The sequence below is a fragment of the Chenopodium album genome, chromosome 5 (assembly GCF_948465745.1).
Source record: "Chenopodium album chromosome 5, dcCheAlbu1.1, whole genome shotgun sequence".
NCBI lineage: Eukaryota > Viridiplantae > Streptophyta > Magnoliopsida > Caryophyllales > Amaranthaceae > Chenopodium > Chenopodium album.
The window spans coordinates 24,722,093-24,743,189 of NC_137838.1; the positions used below are offsets into that span (position 1 = coordinate 24,722,093).

Here is a 21,097-nt window from a genome sequence, read left to right on the forward strand (position 1 = left end):
AGGGTGGGTTACAAGGTAGGTGCTGGTGCTGTTTACTTTCTCTCATCCCCAATTAATCATATGCCCCTTTTTTTACTAATCTTTGATTAAGAAATTTTAACTACAGGAATATGCAAAAGTTTGTTGTAGATTTATAAAACAAAGATAGTAATTTTTGCCGGCCAACACGCTGCAATTTTTTATTTTTATTTTTTTCAAGTTTGAGTGTTTAACTACTATCAATTTGGAACAAAGGGTGTCAATTAAGGAAGATAATGGGCTCATGAAAGATGAACTCAGTAGCAACACTATGGCACAAGTAATACTACCAAGTATCAAATAGGCAACAAGAATCATGAGCTATTTTAATTTTTAATACAATCTAGTATCAAATTAGCAACAAGAATCTTGACATATTTTAATACAATCTGTCAACGATTAAAACTACAATTAAAGTAGCATGATGGCATCGAATCCTTGATAGTTTGCAAACACTGCATAGATCATTTTCTAAGACCTAAAAGTTCATATTTAAACATGGGCCAGTAAATCAGCATTGAACTATATCAAACAGTTCAATGCAAAAGCCAAGGAACTCAGGACACAATGCAGGGTTAAATCAAGATCTATAGTTCACCATCCCCTTGAAAACGTTGCTCATTCAACTTCACCCAAGTAGTCATCAATTTCGGCAGGAGTTAGTACCCTGCAAGTTGAATTAACACACTTGTCAATAGACTTGTAAAACTTTTTTAAATAGGTATGCATACCATTCAATCACACAGAAAGCTGGATAACGACTCCAAGATATTTAGCAGAGCAAATAGTTCAGAATAGCACTCATCAATATTATTACTTGTACACTGAGCACCAAGGAAAATATAGGATGCTCAATGAATAGTATATCCGAATGGATATACCAGCATTTCCAAACTAAACAAATCACGGAACAAGGAATGGGAGTCCCATAGCTCAAATGTGAGCTACTTTAGGACACAAATATTTGAGACAACATTCCAATTGCAAAATTCCATAAGCAAGCAGACAGGAGTCTTAAGGTGAACATCATACTCTGTAACCTTACCTCCCTGCTCATCAATACACAGCCTCGTGTACCCATCATACCTCAATTACACTAATTCACTTTATTGCAACCACAAAATCATGGGGTCGGCCGCATGAATCAAGATTTTATTTCATGTATTCGTCAACCATGATCCTCTCCTTCTGTTCCTTTCTATCTAATGTTATATGCTCATCAAACTCAACTTCTTCAAGTCCTTAACTCTTACATCCAAGTCATTTTTGGTCTGTCCCTCTTTTGAAACCCCCTTGACACTAACAATCTACTTTCATTACTGGTGCGTCTTCCAATCTCCACCTAACATTCCCAAACCAATGCAACCAGTTCTCCCTAATTTTATTCACAATGTCCGCAACTCTAACTTTCCTCCTAACATTTTCATTTCTAAATCTTTCATTTTAACGTATTCGCAGTTCCCCCAGATCCGTCTAACCATATGCATCTCTGCTACTCCCATCTTCCTAATGTAATCGATCCTGAATGCCCAACAATGACCCATATAACCACTGGTCTGATGGCTGTCCGATAATTTTTCTCTTAACTTCAAAGGTATGCCTTCCAAGGGCTAGGTTCAAGGGCTGGTTGAGCTATCTCATAACCTCGCCAGAGAGGTACTTCAAGAGCAAGAGTGAGTCTTACAGTCCTGATCTTATGTAAAAGGAACTCTTCTTCGCTTTCGCCTTAGATCAAGACATTGGTGAACAATAGCCTACACAAGCTAGACCTAAGACAAGGCCCCATATAGATTCAGCTTAGGGGTTTATGCACATCTTTCGAAAAAAATGAAGATCTTATTAGCTAGAGACATCAGACATGATCAATAGATAGGAGTTAGTCTAGCCGGAGGCCCCAAACAAAGGCTTTTGAACTCAACTTGCTTACTTTTTTAAAGTTAGGCAATGGGCAATGCAATTTGCAAGACGTGAAAAGTATTGCACAGAGAAATCTTACTGTGGAATGTGAACTATAAGTGCCAGAGAAGGAATCAAGAACACTGACTGTTTACAGCAACATTTAACTTGACAAGACAATGCAAGATTTAAAACTTTCAATAGCTGGATTGATTGAAACAGTCAGGGTGTGTAGTTTTTGTTTGGTTCTTTGATAGCCCATATAACAAATTACTCAGGAGAGATAAGCCCACACTAGAATCAACATGGGATATAGGGGAATCCAGGCAGGTAACATAAAAAGGCAAGCAAGCAAGACAGAAGGCTAGTTACATCCTGAACACTGTGTTTGGATATAAGCTCTCCAGAAGATGTTAACAGTAAATCAGTAATACAAATTTCCACAATGCAGATAATACTTAAAGGACTAGTATGGCAAGAATAATTAAAAAAAATGCGTACCTGAACTTTTTGTCAGAGCCAATAATCCCAATCTCGATATTCTTCCCTGAAATTTGGCCTTCAAAACTGTATGAAGCATAGTATTAATGAGATAACAAACTACTGAAATTGCTGCATCTTAGAGGAAAACATTAAGACTACAGAAGCCTATTTCAACTACACATGCAATAAGAGCATTAGAGGACTCCTACTGCCCATATTGTGTTATCTTGTCCATTACAAAGACATGGAACAGAAAAGTAAAACTATTGAGCAACAAGAACAGAAAATTATATATTATTCCAACAAAACCATCCTTCTCTTTCAGAGGCAAGTTTCTTTGAATTCTTTCATGCATTATTCATTATTACAGCATGTCCTTTTCATCATGCATCCATTCACAACAAAAGATCAAACAAGCACTTAAAATCATCACTTGTAGGCTTGAGGTAAGGAGGGGCACTAGCTTGTTCATATCAGGGATACATGAGTGCAGCAAAGTTCATGGAGTATAAGAAGGCCCACACATCAGGCTGCCTCCACCAGAGTGCAAGCCACTGCACATCATGCGTCACTTGGATAACATGAACCAGACATGGAGTTGTGTGGAGAGGAATTGTAAGTGTTAAAAGCAAAAATTCATCAACTTAAATCTTTCTAGTACCATTCTTTGATTCTCTTACAATTAATTACATAAGAATCCTTCCGTTAGAACTTTAAACCCTAAATCAAAGCTTATTGCATATGAAACCCTAATTCACAAATTGCCTATAAGGCCAAAACTTTAAACGCTGCCGCCACCATCCCATACTCCCATATGAAACCCTAATTCACAAATTGCCTATAAGGCCAAAACTTTAAACGCTGCCGCCACCATCCCATACTCCCATATGAAACCCTAATTCACAAATTGCCTATAAGGCCTTTTTTTTTTTTTTTTTTTTTTGAAAAATATTAAAGTTTACCAACATCAAAATGGTAAATTTAAGGTTTTAAAGGTCTGATTCGAAAATGAAATTCCATGTGGAACTTTCATATTCGAATTGACCACATAAAACGATAACCAAAAAGGTTTTTTTAATCAATTTTATTGATTTTTCTTCCGAATTTTTTGGTTTATTTATGGGTGGTTTCCAGCAGTTTGAGAGTGATTTAGTGGTTGGTTGAGTGGTTTCCAGCGATTGGGGCAGCTAATTGAGGGGTCAGTGGTGGCGGTGTTACTATGAGCGGTGGGATTGGTAGTCGTCAATGAGGTACACTATTGATGGGGGTAGCAACTTTGGTGTTAATGCTTGGGGAAAGGGATTTCAAAAACCTTGGGAGGGGGGGGGGGGGGGGGAATGAAAGTAGGAGAGTTTGGATTTGAGGTAGATGGAGGGGGGTAAAAAGAGTTTAGTAAAAATTAGATCACAGTAACAAAGGGAATCAACCCTCTTGATTCTCTTTCACTTTCTTGAATGCCCTTACCAAATGCCCCCTAAGTTCCTAGGCCTCCAAACAGGAAAGAAAAAGCATGTTGTCTATGTATTGGCATTAGGTGGTTATCTAGTCACTAATTAATTTATAGGAGACAAAACTAAAAAAAAATATTTACCAATAAAACAACGCAAACTCTATGCCAAACAATGGTGGTAAATTAATTTGAAAAGTTGTTTGGACAGCCAACTTCAAGAAACGCATTCAGCCTGTTAATCTATCCCCATTACTGAGATACCACAGATACATAAATAGCATAAAATATTAATTGATAAACAGTTGTTTCTTTACTTTCTTTTTCCTTTTCGATTTATCGAGTGGAGGGGATGAGGATTAATTTGCTTTCAGCATTATCGAACAGCCACAAGATTTGATGATCATCTAACAAACATGAAATCACACATATAGACAGCATGGGAGAGAGGTTCAAGGTCTCAACAGTTCTTACCCTTCCTTAAGCGTCAATATAGCTGTATGGACAGCATCATCAAGTTCCATATCATCAGTATATCTGCAAAAAAAAAAAAAAAAAAAAAAAAATCCAATAAGGAATTCTTCGTTGAAAACTTTTTCAGTACATAAAATCTATTTTCCATGTGCCACAATTGAAACGATAATTGATAACAAGAGTACGCAATGAACTATGAAAAGGAAAACTGAAAATCTGCCGAGATACACCAGCTTGATTTGAAGGTGATAAGCAATAGCTTTCAGTTAGTGAAGATCCCGCAATGAAGTTTCAGTCCAAGATTAACTAATAGGACCAATTTATCCCCATAATCATCTCCAATTGGCTAATTTTTTCCCAAAATATCAGCCTAAAAATGTTTAGGCAATTGAGAAATATAAGAAGTTTTGTACGTGTTGATCTACCCAAAGACCGGAGAAGAAAAGAAAAAGGTCAAATATTTAGAACTACAACAGGAAATCAATAAGGATAGTTCATCATTGCAAATGCTCATCAACAAGAGGAATTATTGTCTTGTCTCCAATTGGCTTATTTTTTCACAAAATATCAGCCTAAAAATGTTTAGTCAATTAAAAAATTTAAGAAGTTTTGTACATGTTGACATACCCAAAGACCGAAGAAGAAAAGAAAAAGGTCAAATATTTAAAAGTACAACAGCAAATCAATAAGGATAGTTCATCATTGTGAAAGCTCATCAACAAGAGGAATTATTGTCATATCACGCCTTTTCTTAAATAAAAATGTCAAAATGTTGTCTTCAAAAGTTTTGCTTTGTAGAAAGGGAAAACAAAACAAGTAAATGAAAAGGGAAAAAAAGAGGTTATCATCTATAATGAAATACTCTTAACAGTTGACAAATGAATAAATAAATATAACTCAGTAATTCTATTACTTTTTTTTTCATTTTAGTTGTAACGCTTTGTACTTTTGCACCATTCAAATACTCCCTCCGTTTCATATTACTCGCAACAATTACTTAATATGGGTGTTTCACATTAATCGCAACAAGTTATTTTTTTTCCTTTTTTAGTAAGTTTATAAGGGTGAATTGTCTATATTGCCCTTACTTATTTTGATTAATTTGTTTTAACATAAATTAAACAAATTTACTTAAACCTAAATCTAATCAATTAACTCTAACCATTCCCACCAAAATAATCCCCCTTCTACTTATTTCATCAGAGATCATTCATCTCCCCAACTAACTCATTCATTGCTTCTCATTCAATTTGTCTTGATTATGCTGCCAGTTTAAACAATTTGTGAGGAATTCTCCATAATTCCTTTATAAACCTAGATCTACCTTCACAGTTCGTCTTCTCTTGCCTCTACACTCTTTCGTCTCTCCCTGATTCTCTCTTTGAAACCCTAAAATTTTCCCAAATGAGTTCCCCTCCAGATGCGAACGATTCTCTTGCCCAAAAGAAGGAGGATACTGACCCTCCCTTCTCACTGTACACCGCGCGCCGAGGAACTGGAGTCATGAAACCATTTCGACGCTGCTCTCTGGTGTTCATCTTCGAGAGAAAATTGGGGCTAAAATTGGCCCCAATACTAGAAGTGAGGACGAAGATGATGTTGTGTAGGTAGATCTACCAAAACCTAAGGTTGTTGAGGCTAGATCGGGTGGTGGAGGCTAGGAGTGACCCTGTTGTTGCTGTCGCTGAGGTCCCTAAGTCCCCAGACCCCGTAGCCATTGTTTTTCCGGAGTCTTTGAAGGCTGCCGCTGCTTCTAAGTCTTTCAGAGGCAAGAGAAGGGTCTGAACACGGAGGACTGCAACGACTAGGACCATGAGTATATGGCTTATTTGAGGGAGAAGTACCCTCATGACTTCCCTCCCAGTAGACCTCGCAGCGTAACGATTCCTATCTAAATATTGTTTATTTTTAACTAATTAACCTATGTTTCTGTGAAAATGGTTTTGGTTTGATAGATATGTTGAAAAATCTTGCTAAATCTGTGAGTATGTTGTATTTGGCTGTATTTTTTAGTTGTTGTTGTTGTCTGCTCAGATTGATTCGTTTTGGTGTTGTGGTGGTATAGTATCATGTGGAATATTAAGTTGGTTTTCCAGTTATGTCAATGAATACATAGTGGATACATGTTGGTTGGCTGTCATGGATTATTAAGTCCCTCAACCCTTGTGTTTTGGTTGCCTAGTCTTGGTGCAATGAGTCCCTCCTAACACATGCATCATAACACAAATATTCTGTTCAAATGATGAAGGGACTCATCTGATAGCACTTCCTATCAAGGGATGACTCCAACTCCTTAGTTTAAAGGTTGTTGTTGAGGTACCCTTGGTAGGGAGGTTGTCATGTTTAAAACACTCCTATATGATGGACATTCCTCCCTACTTAGTTTGTTATTGGTACATGCTTTTGTGTTAATAAGGTTGTGTTAATAGGGTTGTGTTAAGACAGATACAAGCATATGTGTTAATAGGGTTGTTTCATATTCAAAATATGGACAATGTACATCAGTCCTATGTCATATACTCTACACTACAATGACTGCCTTAATAATTTTCCTATCCTATTTACCCAAAAGACACATAACCAATACAAAAACAAGCAAAAAAAAAATAAATAAATAAATAAGTTAAAGTGTTACTGGTTATGTGTGGCAGCAAATGGTACTTGCTGCATCTTAAAAACCAAAAAAATCTGTTGTGCTTCACTTAATCAAAAAATTGCATCTTCATCTTCATCTTGAACTTCAAAATGTTGTGCACATCAGAATATTAATCTACATCCACTTCCATCTCAATTGTTTGTTCCTCAATTTCTGTTGTAGGAATGAAAAGAGTGTTGAGGTAGTTCACAGTTTGTGTGATGAGGTCCCTATCTACTTGTAGTTTTTCCTGAAGAGTCCCTTCTCTGTCTTGTCTTTGTTTTGCCATATGTGGGGGGTTGAAATTATTGCCCCCTCTTTTTTCCAATATCTTTATCATGCATGACGGAAGAGTGATCCATGTGTACTTGTTGAGTGCTGGATCAAAAACATCAAATGCCTCTGCAACCTTTTCCAAAAGTTCATTCAAATTCTTTGGGAATGATTGATGCTGTATTGATTGTATTACCATGAAAAGACCAAGATCCAACACATTTAGGGGATTGGGCAGGTTGAAACACAAATTAAATATTAAATCCATTTGCTTGTGTTGCAGCCTCATCCCTGGGAATCTGATGAGGCCTAGCATTGTCCCACTATATGATTATGTTCTTAGATAATTGTGCTGGCCATTGTGCATGTATTGTTGGAATGATGTGCTGCAATATCATGTCTCTTATGGCTTATCTGTTGACACTTTGAATTGCTTTTATTTCCATTGTTCCTGCATCTCTGTTTTTGCTTTTCTTCTTGGCCATCTCATACTTAACCCGTGTTCCATTCTCATATAAAGTGGCTTACCAATCATTCCCATAAACATGGCCTTTATCTTGAACCTCTTTGGTGTTTCTTCATTTGGTGTTAGGTAGAATGTCCTAGTCCCTGGATTCATATAAAACCACTTCTCATCAATGTGGATGTAATGCTGCAAATCCCTAAAACTAGGGTCACCCTCACTAGGGGGTTCACATGATTAAGGACCCATTTCAGCCTTGCCACTTTGTGGTTGGGTGATTTGTTGCTGTCCTGCCTTAGTCTTCCTTTTTTTTTAACCTATGTATTACAACATGTGGAACCTTCAATGCTGCAGCATAAATCCTATTTGTGGTTCTCTTGTACATTGGGACACACATCTGCCACTAATCTGAGTATTGTTTAGGCTTGGGTCCTATCTTCCCTAACTTCTTGCTCCTTACATCGACTAAATTGCCTAACTGAATCTGTTTTTTGATTTCTTTGAACCACCTACTTAAGGTTAATCTGTGTACTAGGTGCTTACTAGGTGCTTATTGCCAATGATGTTAGCATGCCTCTTAGAAGTGAGTCCCCTTCCATATTCAGCCATATGTCATCTACTATTTGCCTTTTTTCTTCAATGTTGAGTTCTCTATTGTGCCTACCATTCATTGCATTCTCCTGTTCTTCTTCTTCTGATTCTGACTGTGATTCCCCAACATCACTGCCTTCAATATTCTATTGCTGATTAGATTCGTTTGAATCTAACCTTGATACTGTGTTGCTGTTTTGTGATGCCATATCTATGTCTTGCTCCATCAACAGTTGGTTAATATTGAAAAAATCAAAGATTTCTTCCATGAGTCCCTTTTTTTTTTTTTTTTGTAGGTGATGAAGTGGAGGTGCCTTGATTTTTTTTGGAAGCTTTCAGTGGAGCCTAATGCCTAATTCTGTACAAAGAGCAGCAGCTGCAACTAACTCAGCATTTATGAATTAGGATTAATTAAGGTTGATGATGGTTTTTGTACTTTTGGAAACAATTTGTGTTGGATTTCTGTAATTAATGCTGGATTTCATATTCCCTCCCCCCCCCCCTATTCCCAAACATTTGCTATGAATGGATAGGGGTGAATGAATCAGAAATGTGCCTTTTATAAGGGGCTTTTGGTTAAAATTTGGCAAGTTTCAAAAATTGTGAAATTTGAAAGGATTTTAAAAAATTTCATGAAAAGTTTGGAGAGAAATTTTTTACACCCTTATGTTAGCCTCCCAAATTGAATCAGCCACCAAAAAAAAGAAAGGGAGGGAAAAGAAGTCCCACTACAAAAATAATCACATGTTCCCAGTACTTTAATTGGGACCACTACCTTTCCCTCCATTTTCTCTCTCTTTAATTGGAAACCCCTTCCTTTAATTAATCCTCCTCCAATCTTTTGCCTAGGAGTCCGCACTCCCTCCGTTTGTTGCGAGTAATATGAAACGGAGGGAGTACATCATTTTGACTACTTTGGTTATTTAAAAATTAAAAGTGAGGGTAAACAAACCATGTGGGGGGTCTTATTAATTTCATCTCGATATCAATTTTCAAAACAACTTTTTATAGTTTTTACTTATATGTAATTTCTGACATTATTGGTCAAAGTTGAACATTGGCAAGATAGAAGTCAAAATCTGCATTGAGAGAGAGAGAGAGTATTGGGAATCTGCTAATGGCCTTAAAGCATGAAGAATATTACTACCTCCGTTTCATATTATTTGCAACGATTAGACATTTTTCCTCTCTACTATATGTCAAATCGTTGCAAATAATATTAAACAAAGGTAGTATATAAGATTTTGGCCAACATTTACGGTGTGTTTGGATAGGGAAATAGGAAGGAAAATAAGGGGAGGGGAAGGGGTGGGAAGGGAAGGGAAGGGAAGGGGAGGGAAGAATGATGAGTTTTCCTTCCAAATCTCTCCGTTGTTGGAGAGATAAATTTCTACAATTTATTCCCTCTATTTCTCGACCCCTCCAATTCTCTTCTTCCCTCATTTGTTATCCAAATGAAAGATAATTCATCCCTCCAATTCCCTTCCCTTCCTTTCCATCCATTTCCTTCAATCAAAACAAAGTGTTAAGAATTACACATATCTAATGAGTTAGAACTCATTATAAACCCTACATCACTCATATTGTGGTGACATACTGATATACATTTCAAGATCTTACGACACGAACTCATCTTAATGAAGTAACCATAGGATAAACTTTGATTTCTTATACATCACAGCTTTAACATCCCTAGATAAGATTAGAAAAATTCATACTGATTTCTACCCACAATGGACCATATTGAGCAAAAGAAAATCAACTTGGAATTGAATCAATTATATATTTATATCTCATCTACTTTTAAAATTTATCCTTCCAAATCTATTTGACATTTCCTTTTAATATACATGACATTCAACCTTCATGTGTAGTCTAATTGCTCAGTCAAAAATGCAAATTTGTCAATTCATTGAGAAATGTGATTCAACAAATAAGAAATATTAAAGGGAATTATTGTTTAGGAAAATGTGGTTCAAGGAATAAGAAATAAGAACTGAGCATGCTAGAAAAATGTACGAGCCAAAGAGATTCCTAGCAAATGTAAAACTTACGTCTCATCACCCGTTAATATAATTCTGTATTTCTTAACAGTGGACACGGAGACATTCAGAACAATGCAGGGATGATTTTTAACAATAACCAGTAACTCATTACCTCTTTTCAAGAAAAGTCTTTGCATTGGAGACATTCTTTCCCATAGCTGAAGCCTTCCATGAGAAATATGAACCAGAGGGATCCACCTAAATAAATATTGAATACTTTCAAGAGCTGTGGAAGAATGTCAAGAACCTAACGAGCATTTATCACTCAAGCCTAATTAAAGTAGGAAAAGTAACAAATGAAATTAATCAATAAATTATACGCTGAAGCTGTTTCTTTATTAGAAACAAGTTTGCCCCCACCAGAATAAACTAGACCAAGAAAAAAGGTTTTTTTTTTTTTTCTTTTTTTTTAAACAGACTTTTAAATAGAATGAAGTAATAATATACAGACTTTCTGATCATATATTTTTAGTCCATAAACAAAACAAACATTAGATCTGTGAAGCTTTCTCTACAAGGTGCCTTAAAACTTTCCTAAATACTATTAATATTTTGCAGCCAGAAGCAAATAGCATACAGACTTTCAGCTGATATTCAATTTTTTAGAGCGTGAAAAATATAACAAATTTCAGCTCTGTAAAGCATTCTGTACATTTTAAGGTACCTTAAACCCTTTCGTAATACTATTGTTATGTAGATTGTCTTAAATGGATAATATATGCTTTCTAAAAGTTCTTTCAGCCAGAACCAAACATTCCTTCTATTAATTCAAAGCAAGCTTCGCATTAGAGGAAAAAATGAAAAGATTGCAAAGAGTATGATTAAAGTACAAACTTTTAAGATTCCAAGATAACTCCACATAAAAAGCTACACAACAAACTGACAATCTATAGACAGCTACATAAAAAATTTAACAGGAAGCATAGCCATCACTTCAGTTCACTAATTAAGTACCTGGTACAATTGTGGACCACTTTCATCAAATCCGGCAATCAGAAGAGAAACTCCAAAGGGTCTCACACCACTGCACAGATTTAAAAAAATGTATAGGAAAATTAAAAATTAAAGGACCAAAAGCAACTAAAGAAAGCAGCAAACAGAAGAATTCTAAACAAACAATAAGTTCCATAATTTAAATCTAATCCTGTTTCAAAAGATGAGAAGTAAAATAAGACCCATCTGTTTCTTTAGTGCCTTGATACTAACATGGTTTCATACAATGGCTATGGGTATAGAACGTGCAACTTTTTTTTCTTTTTTGGTTGGATGGGGGTGTTTGGGGGGGAGGGTATACAACTAACACAAAACAGTTGATGAAATTTGACAAAACAACAAACTACATTGCATCATTCCAAGGACAAATACAAGAATATGACATGAAATTTGGAGAAGTAGAACTATAAATAAGACATTACATAGTATATAGCAGCTGGAGGAAGTCAATTGAAAACATTGTGTGTTGTTAAATAAATATGTAAAACACATTTGCAATATAAAACTCATTTGAAAGGTGTTGCCACGTGTTTATTTAACTGGCCAAACCAATACATATCCAATAACCCTATCCAAATTACCAACCAAAACTCAATTGTACACGAAACCAAAAGTGAGCAGCCCAAATATCAAGATTCCTATGATGACCTCAAATACTCATATCATCAAAGTGACCATACCAATATGCAAATATTAGTGACATAACTAACGTTCCCTGTCACAAAAAAAATACCACTCAAAATTCCTATGACAACTAGCAAGAATTTCTGCAACATGTCTCTCAAACCAATTAAATTATTATGATTCCTAAGATAACCTGCAAGATCTGACGTGTCAACATGTCGCCCATCAAACAAATTAAAGTATAACAACCAAAAAACTCAGACTTACAGCACCAGCCCGAAATTATGAATGTCACCTCAACCCACAACACCAAAAGGGCTCAAAAATTCATTGATTGTCAGATCATGTAACAAAAACTCTTGATAGAACAACTTTCTAATATACACCAGTACAACCTGCTCACATAGTCAACCACTGACAGATAGTCAGCCTTAATTAAGCAGTACCCCTGCCACAAAAAAATAAAAAATAAAAAATAAATAAAGGTTTCCAAGTATTTGAGAATCAACAATAGTAGATGCCTTCAACTCAGAGTTGGCTTCTTTGGAAGGAAACGAAGTATGGGTTGGAACTGATTTACATAGAGAAGAAAGAATACTCCATGTGGTGGCATTGAGACTTAAGAGGTACAGTTCTTACAAAGCAAGGCAAAGCAATCCTAGATTGTAGACAAAGCTATGGACTACAGGCTTGATTCAATAAAAACCTTTAAAATCTTTGGCCAGTTCTTGTTGCTAATATGAAGACACGGTGCAAAGCAATGTCAATTCTATACTCATTCCATCCCCAAGTAAAAATTCTAGTTTTCCAACATATTTTTAAGAGGTTGAATCAAAATGTAAGATAGTGGGATTTGGCTAATTAAAGGTGAATAAAGTATAAAAGATAGTGAGATTTGGTTGATTACATGTAAATAAACAAATAAATATAGGTGGGGACATTTATTTAGGGACAAAGTTTTGGTCGTTTGGCACATCGATGTCGACTCATCACATCTCGGGACTGAAGAAGATCCTAAGGGTTTGGTTGTTCACCGGTCAAAAACATTAAGACTTTTAATTGGAGACCAAGGGATAATATGTGGGGTTTTTTATTGGCGGGGAGACTTTATGACAGTCGATTATTTCGCTCCTCTTTTTCCCTTTGAGACGATTCCTTGTGGCAATTCATGTCAACCGACCCCAAATCATTTTGGGACTAAGGCTTTGTTGTTATTGTTGTTGGAGACTTCATAACTATGTATATTTAAAGCTGCCATGAGGGAATAGCGGAATACTGACTCGAGGCAGAGGGTTTGTACAGGAAGGGGGAAACACTATCCTACTTCAGAAGAATGTGTCTCAGCTTAGGCCCTGCTTTTTGCTGAACAGAATTTTTTATTGCCAATAAAAAAAAATGGAATTATTATTGATTGAAACTTACTATTACTAATTAGAATTAAATTTTACTGACTAGTGTTAGGTAACTCATTATTACTAAGTAGAAAACTTTAAACCAATTATTACTTATCAGAATAGTGAATCTTATTTTTACAGTGAAAAGAAGAAGGCCTTAATAAGGAAATTTTGCTAACAACTACCATTTACATGACCACTTTTGAGAACAGCTACCATTTTAAAAAAAAATTTGAAAAAACTACCACAAAAACTTTGCGTGGCACTACCACTTTTGGTTTTCCAGTAAGAATTTTCGGTTGGAGAGCTTCATTTTATACAATTTTCGACCAAAAACCCTATATGAATTGACAAAATGACCTTTACATTAACCCTAAATTGGATAATACGATTCAATTGCTCCATATACCCCAATTTCTTAAAACCCTAAATTCAATTTTTTTTAATTATGAACCCTAATTTAAGATAAAATTGAGAAATTAAATCAAATATAATGCAAATTTAAAAACAATTTACCTACAATTGTGTTTAGCCACAAAATTCCCTAGTTATTTCAACCACAATTGATTAAAATTTTATAAATTAAGCCCCACTAATCGAAAATTATTGCCGGAAAATAATATGTGGTAGTGGGTTTCATAGTTTTTGTATTTTTATGGTAGTTTTTTGAAAAAAAAAAAAATTAAATGGTAGTTGTTCTCAAAAGTGATAATTTAAATGGTAGTTGTTGGCAAATTTTTCCCTTAATAAAGACTTTCATAGTCTCAACTCTCAAGCAATTACCGCGGCAGAATTTGACAAACAAGATTCTCGATCATAAAACATGGGATTAGGTCACTAACCTCCTAATTTATACTGTATTAATGATTACCACTATTAATAATGGACAAGAAAGTAAAAATTTATAAACAACACTTTCATGAACCATTCATATCAAGTACATGGAGCATCTTGGTTATTTCTCGATTCTGGAAATGACTAAAACAAGGCAAGGAATATTTGTTTATAAAAGAAAATACACCCAAGACTTTCATAGTCTCAACTCTCAAGCAATTACCGCGGCAGAATTTGACAAACAAGATTCTCGATCATAAAACATGGGGATTAGGTCACTAACCACCTAATTTATACTGTATTAATGATTATCACTATTAACAATGGACAAGAAAGTAAAAATTTATAAACAACACTTTCATGAACCTTTCATATCAAGTACATGGAGCATCTTGGTTATTTCTCGATTCTGGAAATAACTAAAACAAGGCAAGGAATATTTGTTTATAAAAGAAAATACACCCAAGACTTGCTGGCATGTCACAACTCACAACTACCAACTTTCAATTTAGTAAGTCTGCTTTCATGACCAATCTCTCATCAATCTAGTAAAACATTAATCACATCCTATACCCCACCTACATTATAACCTTAATGCCATTCTCTTTCTAATGTAGTAAAGCACCAACTCTATACCAGTACACCCCTCCAATAATCTACCCTTGCTGTACACTGCTATGATTCCTATGAAAATCTAAGCTGCTATTACAATTGCAGCAAACCCAGTGAGGATTGGAAGAAAACAGGAACAGTGAAATTAGAACTAAAGGAAGAAATCCAAGCGGTATGATGATTTTTTTATTTTTATTTTTTTGTGTGTGTTATTGGCGGAATGGGTATGCTTTAATATTCTTTCTTGACCTTAATAAAGCCAATTTCCAACTTCCTCTTATAGCATGCTCACACAGTCACACTTGTCAAATTTTATAATACCTAGGGCAGTTAATGGCAGTATTTACTAACATTAGTTCCTCTGGTACATAATTAGCCACATACTTCCCCACAAGAGAATTTACCATGCTACTAACTACTATATAATCATCTAATCAAATATCATACAATGAATTGGAATCATAAAATTTCCAATTGTTAGAGTAAACACCCTTACTTTCTGATGATAATTTATACAAACAACGAAATAGCTCGAAAACTCTATCTTACCCAGATTGTGTGAATTCTTGCATGACAGCAGCAGTTTCCCTAACAAGCTGTGTAACAGGGATCGGTTCCTACCACACAATTTGCAAATAGTTAGTCCTACTTGATCATATATGAGAATAGGTAGAAGGAATTGAGAAGTAAATTGCCCAATGACAGCAAGACAATAACCCAAGATGTTTAGGGAGGAATGGAAGAATACAATTGAGCAAAGAGATCTTTTAATACAAATAATAGAGCAAGTCAGTAGCAATGTTTGGATTCACATGCAAATTAATAAGAATAAATTACTTTTTTATTTATTGAGCCTCAAAAGAATAAATTACTTTAAAGTTCAATTTTTTATCCATGATTACATATAAATTTTTTGAGAAGAAAAGGAACTTGCTAAGCGTTCAATAGATAGATAAATAATAAAAGTGACGGTATAAGACGACAAAAAATCCTGAGCACATATTACAGCAGGGAAGGTTACAAAAACAGAGATACACAAGTATAAGAAATCATTCTTAAATGTAAACAAGAATCACATATAACAAAAAATGAGAGTATTAGCACAACTAAAAAAACAATATTATCATAAACGAAGGACTGCAATACAACAACTACAAAAACAAGAATATGAAGATCCATAGCCAAAAGAGAGCAACAAATAATTTTAAAAGATACCTTGTATAGTTTATAATATTGTTCTGCCTGCTTTCTGCTTTTACGGACTAAAACACGAGAATCGGGACCCATGCCACTATATACACAAAGATAAAAAAAAAAAATAATCAATAAAAGAAAAAAAGAAGACAAAATTGAAGATCAAGCATTGGAGGGTTAAAACGAAAGCCCCCATTTTTGAACTTCAAAAATTTGCGAAGGTCTGACAAAAAACCGTGACTGTACAAATCTTTTAGAAATTTGGACTCGCACTAAAGATTCAAGACATTATTGTGGCAAATGCAAAATTGCACTACAATCCCTTATTGTGGTAGTCTATTGCAGACATGCAGTAATGATTCAATTTTTAGTTGCATACTTTAATAGGGCAACTTGGTTTTAAAAAGCGCGCCCTACTCCGAGGCTCTAGGAAATGGGCTTTAGCTAGGCGAGGCTCAATCACCTACGGAAGGCTCGCGCCTCGTGCGCCTCAATGCGCCATTGGTAAGGCGTGCCTTTGCGCCTCAAGGAAAATAACTAAGATTTAAGTTATAGATTGAAGAATGATGGACATTTTTTCAAATTCAGACTACCTTAGCTTTACATATATTATTATTTAGTTTATTATGAATCTTTTTAATTGCTATTAAGTACAATCAAAGTCAGAAATAATTTGAAATAAATATATAAATACGTGCTCCTTGCATACAAAAGGTGCGCGCCTTCACCTTGTGCCTTGCACCTAGACTGCAAGGACTAGGTGCGCCTTGTGCCTTTTAAAATTAAGTAGGGCAATGACATTATTGTGGCAAATGCAAACTGCACTACAATCCATAATTGTGGTAGTCTATTGCAGCAGTGGTCCTAAATTATTAGAATGTTTAATCTAATAGAGCAGTAATCACAAAGACCTAACTACCAAAAACATGAATTAGGAGCTGGGAAATATGAGTATATGATGCGAACCTGTAGACAACTCCAATGTTAGGTGTCAAAAGTTGAATCTTTTGAACCTGAAGTCAGTGAAAAAAAAAGTTGATAAATAATGAGTGCATAAAACATAGAGATTTGGGTGGATGAGATGATTATACGAAGTGCTAAGCAATAGCACAAAAAAAAAATTATGAGTGCATAACTTTATACAACTAAACTCCTAAACAGTTTGTTGGATAGAATTGGCCCTCACAGAGCACTTGAATAAATTTCATGCTGGTTCAAACTTCACAAACCTACTCACTCTATGTATTAGATAACAAACTTTTAAACTATAAAACTCTGACACATTTACAACCACTTACAGATGCTTCATCCACCAGGATTGAAGGAAGTTTCTTTTCAGTTGCAATAACAACACCATTAGCAGCTGCAACCACCAAATAAGACAGTATATTCTTCAAATTAGTATACTTCAAAGTTCTAACAAACGAAAAATTAAGCTTGAGTCAATAAGGCATGGAAAAGGTAAACCAATACATTTTAGTATCTGAGCATATCCCAAATAGTCATTAAGTCAACACAGATATAACCTGTTTGATATATATTTAGTTCCAAAAGTTTTATGATCCAAAACTAAACCAAAGCTAAGAGTTTATCCTTGAAATTGAATACAAAAATAACTGGAAAAAGAAACTAAAATTTTAGGGTACTGTTAGCTATCACATGAGGTTGAAATGTTGAATTAGTTTAACAATTTCATGAGTCTCTCTCTAACAAAGCTACCTAGCAAAAGAGTATCAGTTAGGGCAACCTCGCCGGTTATGAAGCTTTAAAATTGAGTTCAGTTCATAACTACAAATGCAGCCTATTACAATAGATAGTAAAAACTAGAACATCTTTTAATAGTAATTTAAGGACTATAGAGCAGAATGGCCCTAATTTTAAAGTTACTCTTCTACACCCCCCCTGCAAGACACACAAATTCACAAAACTCTAAAACAATCTCGAACATGGATCTTACAAGATTTAAAACCCTTTTCATCAAGCAAAAAGGAAGATAGTATTAACCAATTGAGAAACTGTTATTTTCAAGGGGTAGAGTTTATAAATCGGCACAATGGAGAACTCAATTGTTCAGTATGCCAATATTCCCAGCTATATAAAGGATTTTGCACCTCCATAATTAAGAAAGTGCACAATAAAGCACGATTGTAGAGAAGTCACCCATCTAAATGCTTCAAGGGGATTGCAACTTAGTAGTTTCAACATCAAACAAGCTACTGATCAGCGGGGTATATGCAATCCGTCCTCGAAAAAGCATCAGACATTATTTTCATTGACGAAAGTGATGAACTTTTAGAAACCCCTAACAATCGATTATACGAATAACTGACACAACATGCTGATCATTCTTCAAAAATCTCCACCCTCTTTTCCACCCCAACCCAAGAAAAATTCTATTGCAGTAATCGTCCAACCCATTGAACAGCAACATTACAAATACATATTAAATGGAACAATAACCATGAAAACCAATCAAAAAATCACAAAATACTGAAAACCCAACAAAATAAATCATAAATCAGTGAATTGGAGTCTACCTTTAATGCCAAGAGAAGTCTGCCCAGAACCAACAGCAGTTAAAGCGTGTTCGATCTGTACCAGTTTACCAGAAGGGCTGTTTCATAACACCATTTCAGAATCCAAACATCAATTGAAAGATCAAATACCAAAAACCCCAGTTCAAATAATTGTTGACAGATCATAGTATGAAAATTTAGGTTAATTTTTAGTGAGAATTTGGAGGATGAAATAGCAGGAAAAGTAATGCAAGAGTACCTGAAAGTGGTGAGAGAAAATGAGTATTGGCTGTCCCCCATTGCGGCTTACGAAGATGCAGAGCAGAGAGAGAGAGAGAGAGAGAGAAAGGGGAGAGGAGCTGAGGTTTTCGCTTTTACGAAAGAGGAGTGACTCCTTCAGCAAGCAAGATGGCAAGATTTATACCGAGGTACAAATGCTCAAAGACTAAAAAATACGAGTACTTGTACTCCCTTCGTTTTTAAATTCTTGCTCCATTTCTCTTGGAGACGCATGCCGATGCTAATCTTTGATCACTAATATCTTTAATTACCAATAAGTATAAATTTTAACAATTGAAAATTAATAATCTATTCATTGAGATGATTCCAATAAGTACCCACAAGACTATATTTTTTCTTATGTATAAATCACAAACATTAGTCAAAGTAGGACAAATTAATAGTGCAAAAAATAGAAATGGAACAAGTATTTAAAAACGGAGGGAGTATCAATTAACGAGTCGGTCTACTTAAGTCACTTCTATTCTTTTACTCATAGTAAAGGGATTTTTAATGGCTCCAAATAATTTTCTCAAGTGACACAACAAACTGGTATCAGTATCACATTTTATTACTTATTCAATCCCATTAAACTATTTTACGCTGACTATAAAAAATGCTCTTTGTAAAACCAACCTTGTGAGAGAACCTATGAACCCTATTGCAAGTGTGAATTCCCCAGAAGAACGAGATCAATTGGATTGATCTAATAAAAAACCTATGAGAAAAATTGCACATGAAAGTTTTAGCAAGAATAATTTCTCAGAAGCTGCGATGGAAGATGAAAATATGGAAGAGGCAGAGAAAGAGTCCCAGCCAGAAAGGAACAATTCGTCCATTTTTCAGCCTAATCAACAAGGGAATGAAAAATCTTTCAGAGACATGCTAAGAGGATTATCAAATAAGAAAATCAATTCTCATTCGATGATTTCCATTGAAGAAGAAGAAGATGATGATGTATCTGTAGAGAATATTTCAAGCATTACCCCAAACTTGAACCCCAAAAGTACGGTGGCGTCCAAAGGGAAGGAAGCTAGAGCAAAAGAGTCGCCAACAAGTTTTAGGAACTTGTAAAAAGATTACACCCCTTAACGATCCAAGAGATCGTCAACTCCAATAGGTCTGGAACCATGATTGGAAGTTCGGGGATGAAGGTACAAATCCAACCTAAAAGAGATTGAACCTGCCCTAATAATAGGCCTCTACTTTATTCTGCTCGTATTCATGTGCGCTTTCTGACTAACATGCAATCATTAGGTTTACCCTAAACCTGTTTAATCTATGTTGGTTGAATATTAATGCACAAATAAAACTATTATTGGCGATCACTTGAATTCTAATCAAATTAACCCTAAACAAGATTATTAATTATCTTATTAAGCGTGATTACAAGTACCAATTCCCTTTAAATATGCATAAAAGGTGTGATCAATCAATAAAAATAATCATCAAGCAACATAATAATAATCATAATTACAAATCATAATAGCAATTATAAAAATAACAATCATAATTAATATAATCATGTTAAAGCATAATTATAGCAAGATCCTAGGAATGATACTAACAAGATTAATAACAAACCCTAGCATGACACTAAACATATAAAAAAAAAATAAAAAATAAAAAAAAAACAAACAAAGCTTTAGCCCTAACATGATACTAACATGTTGTTAGGAAAGAAAATAGGAAGCATCACAGATTTCATAATTGATATAACTAAGAAACTTATTTTTATCCTAAACATTATACTAAGAAAAGCATCCTAACATGATACTAGGAATCAAAATAACAACCTAAACATGATTTCTATATCATAATATCAATTGAACAATTAAAGTACTTACTTGGATGTCTCGTATCTCTTTCTAATAACAAAATACACACGTTAGTAACTTTAAGGAAAATACAAAATTAAACAATTAAATTATATAATTGAAATAAAGAATTAAGAAAGTTTAGACTAGATTTGGGACCAAACCCTTAGAAATATCAAACCTTTCACGTCTAGGGCGAAGACAACTTCGAATTTGGCTAGGTGTATCTAGATCTTGTGAATGCGGAATTTTGTTTGTGAAAAGGTTGGTTTAGAATAAGAGAGAGAGAAAATCAATAATTTCTTGATGAGAGTTGGTGATTAAAAACAGAGGACTAAGGACGCTATTTATAATGAAAACAGTCCGGAATAGATAAAAAAGAATCAGAGTTCGAAGAGGAATGAAACACGACATTGTCGCCACAACAACCCCTGTCGCCGCTCGACAGGTCTGTCGTTCGGCGCTGCAAGATAGTTTTTGCGGATTTTGTTTTTATCATATCTTTTTAT

At 34.9% G+C, this 21,097-nt stretch overlaps 1 protein-coding gene across 1 annotated transcript; it reads right to left on the reverse strand.

Moving 5' to 3' along the window:
- Window positions 1-321: 321 nt before the first annotated feature.
- LOC145632036 (proteasome subunit alpha type-2-A) lies at window positions 322-18,901 on the reverse strand. Its single transcript, XM_081684294.1, has 11 exons — window positions 18,752-18,901; window positions 18,514-18,590; window positions 17,275-17,339; window positions 16,943-16,989; window positions 15,998-16,073; window positions 15,332-15,399; window positions 11,280-11,349; window positions 10,438-10,523; window positions 4,319-4,381; window positions 2,416-2,481; window positions 322-685 (listed from the first exon to the last, which is right to left on the reverse strand). Exons 1-11 carry the CDS (start codon window positions 18,790-18,792, stop codon window positions 637-639), a joined length of 708 nt encoding a protein of 235 aa, XP_081540420.1. The 5' UTR covers window positions 18,793-18,901; the 3' UTR covers window positions 322-636.
- Between the last annotated feature and the right edge of the window lie 2,196 nt (window positions 18,902-21,097).

Coding starts and splice junctions, on each gene's coding strand:
- LOC145632036 (XM_081684294.1), bottom strand. CDS start 18,792: ATGGGGGACAGCCAATACTCATTTTCTCTCACCACTTTCAG. Junction 16,990..17,274: donor TCCTGGTGGATGAAGCATCT/GTAAGTGGTTGT, acceptor CACTGACTTCAG/GTTCAAAAGATTCAACTTTT. Junction 4,382..10,437: donor AAGACTTTTCTTGAAAAGAG/GTAATGAGTTAC, acceptor TTTTTTTTGCAG/ATATACTGATGATATGGAAC.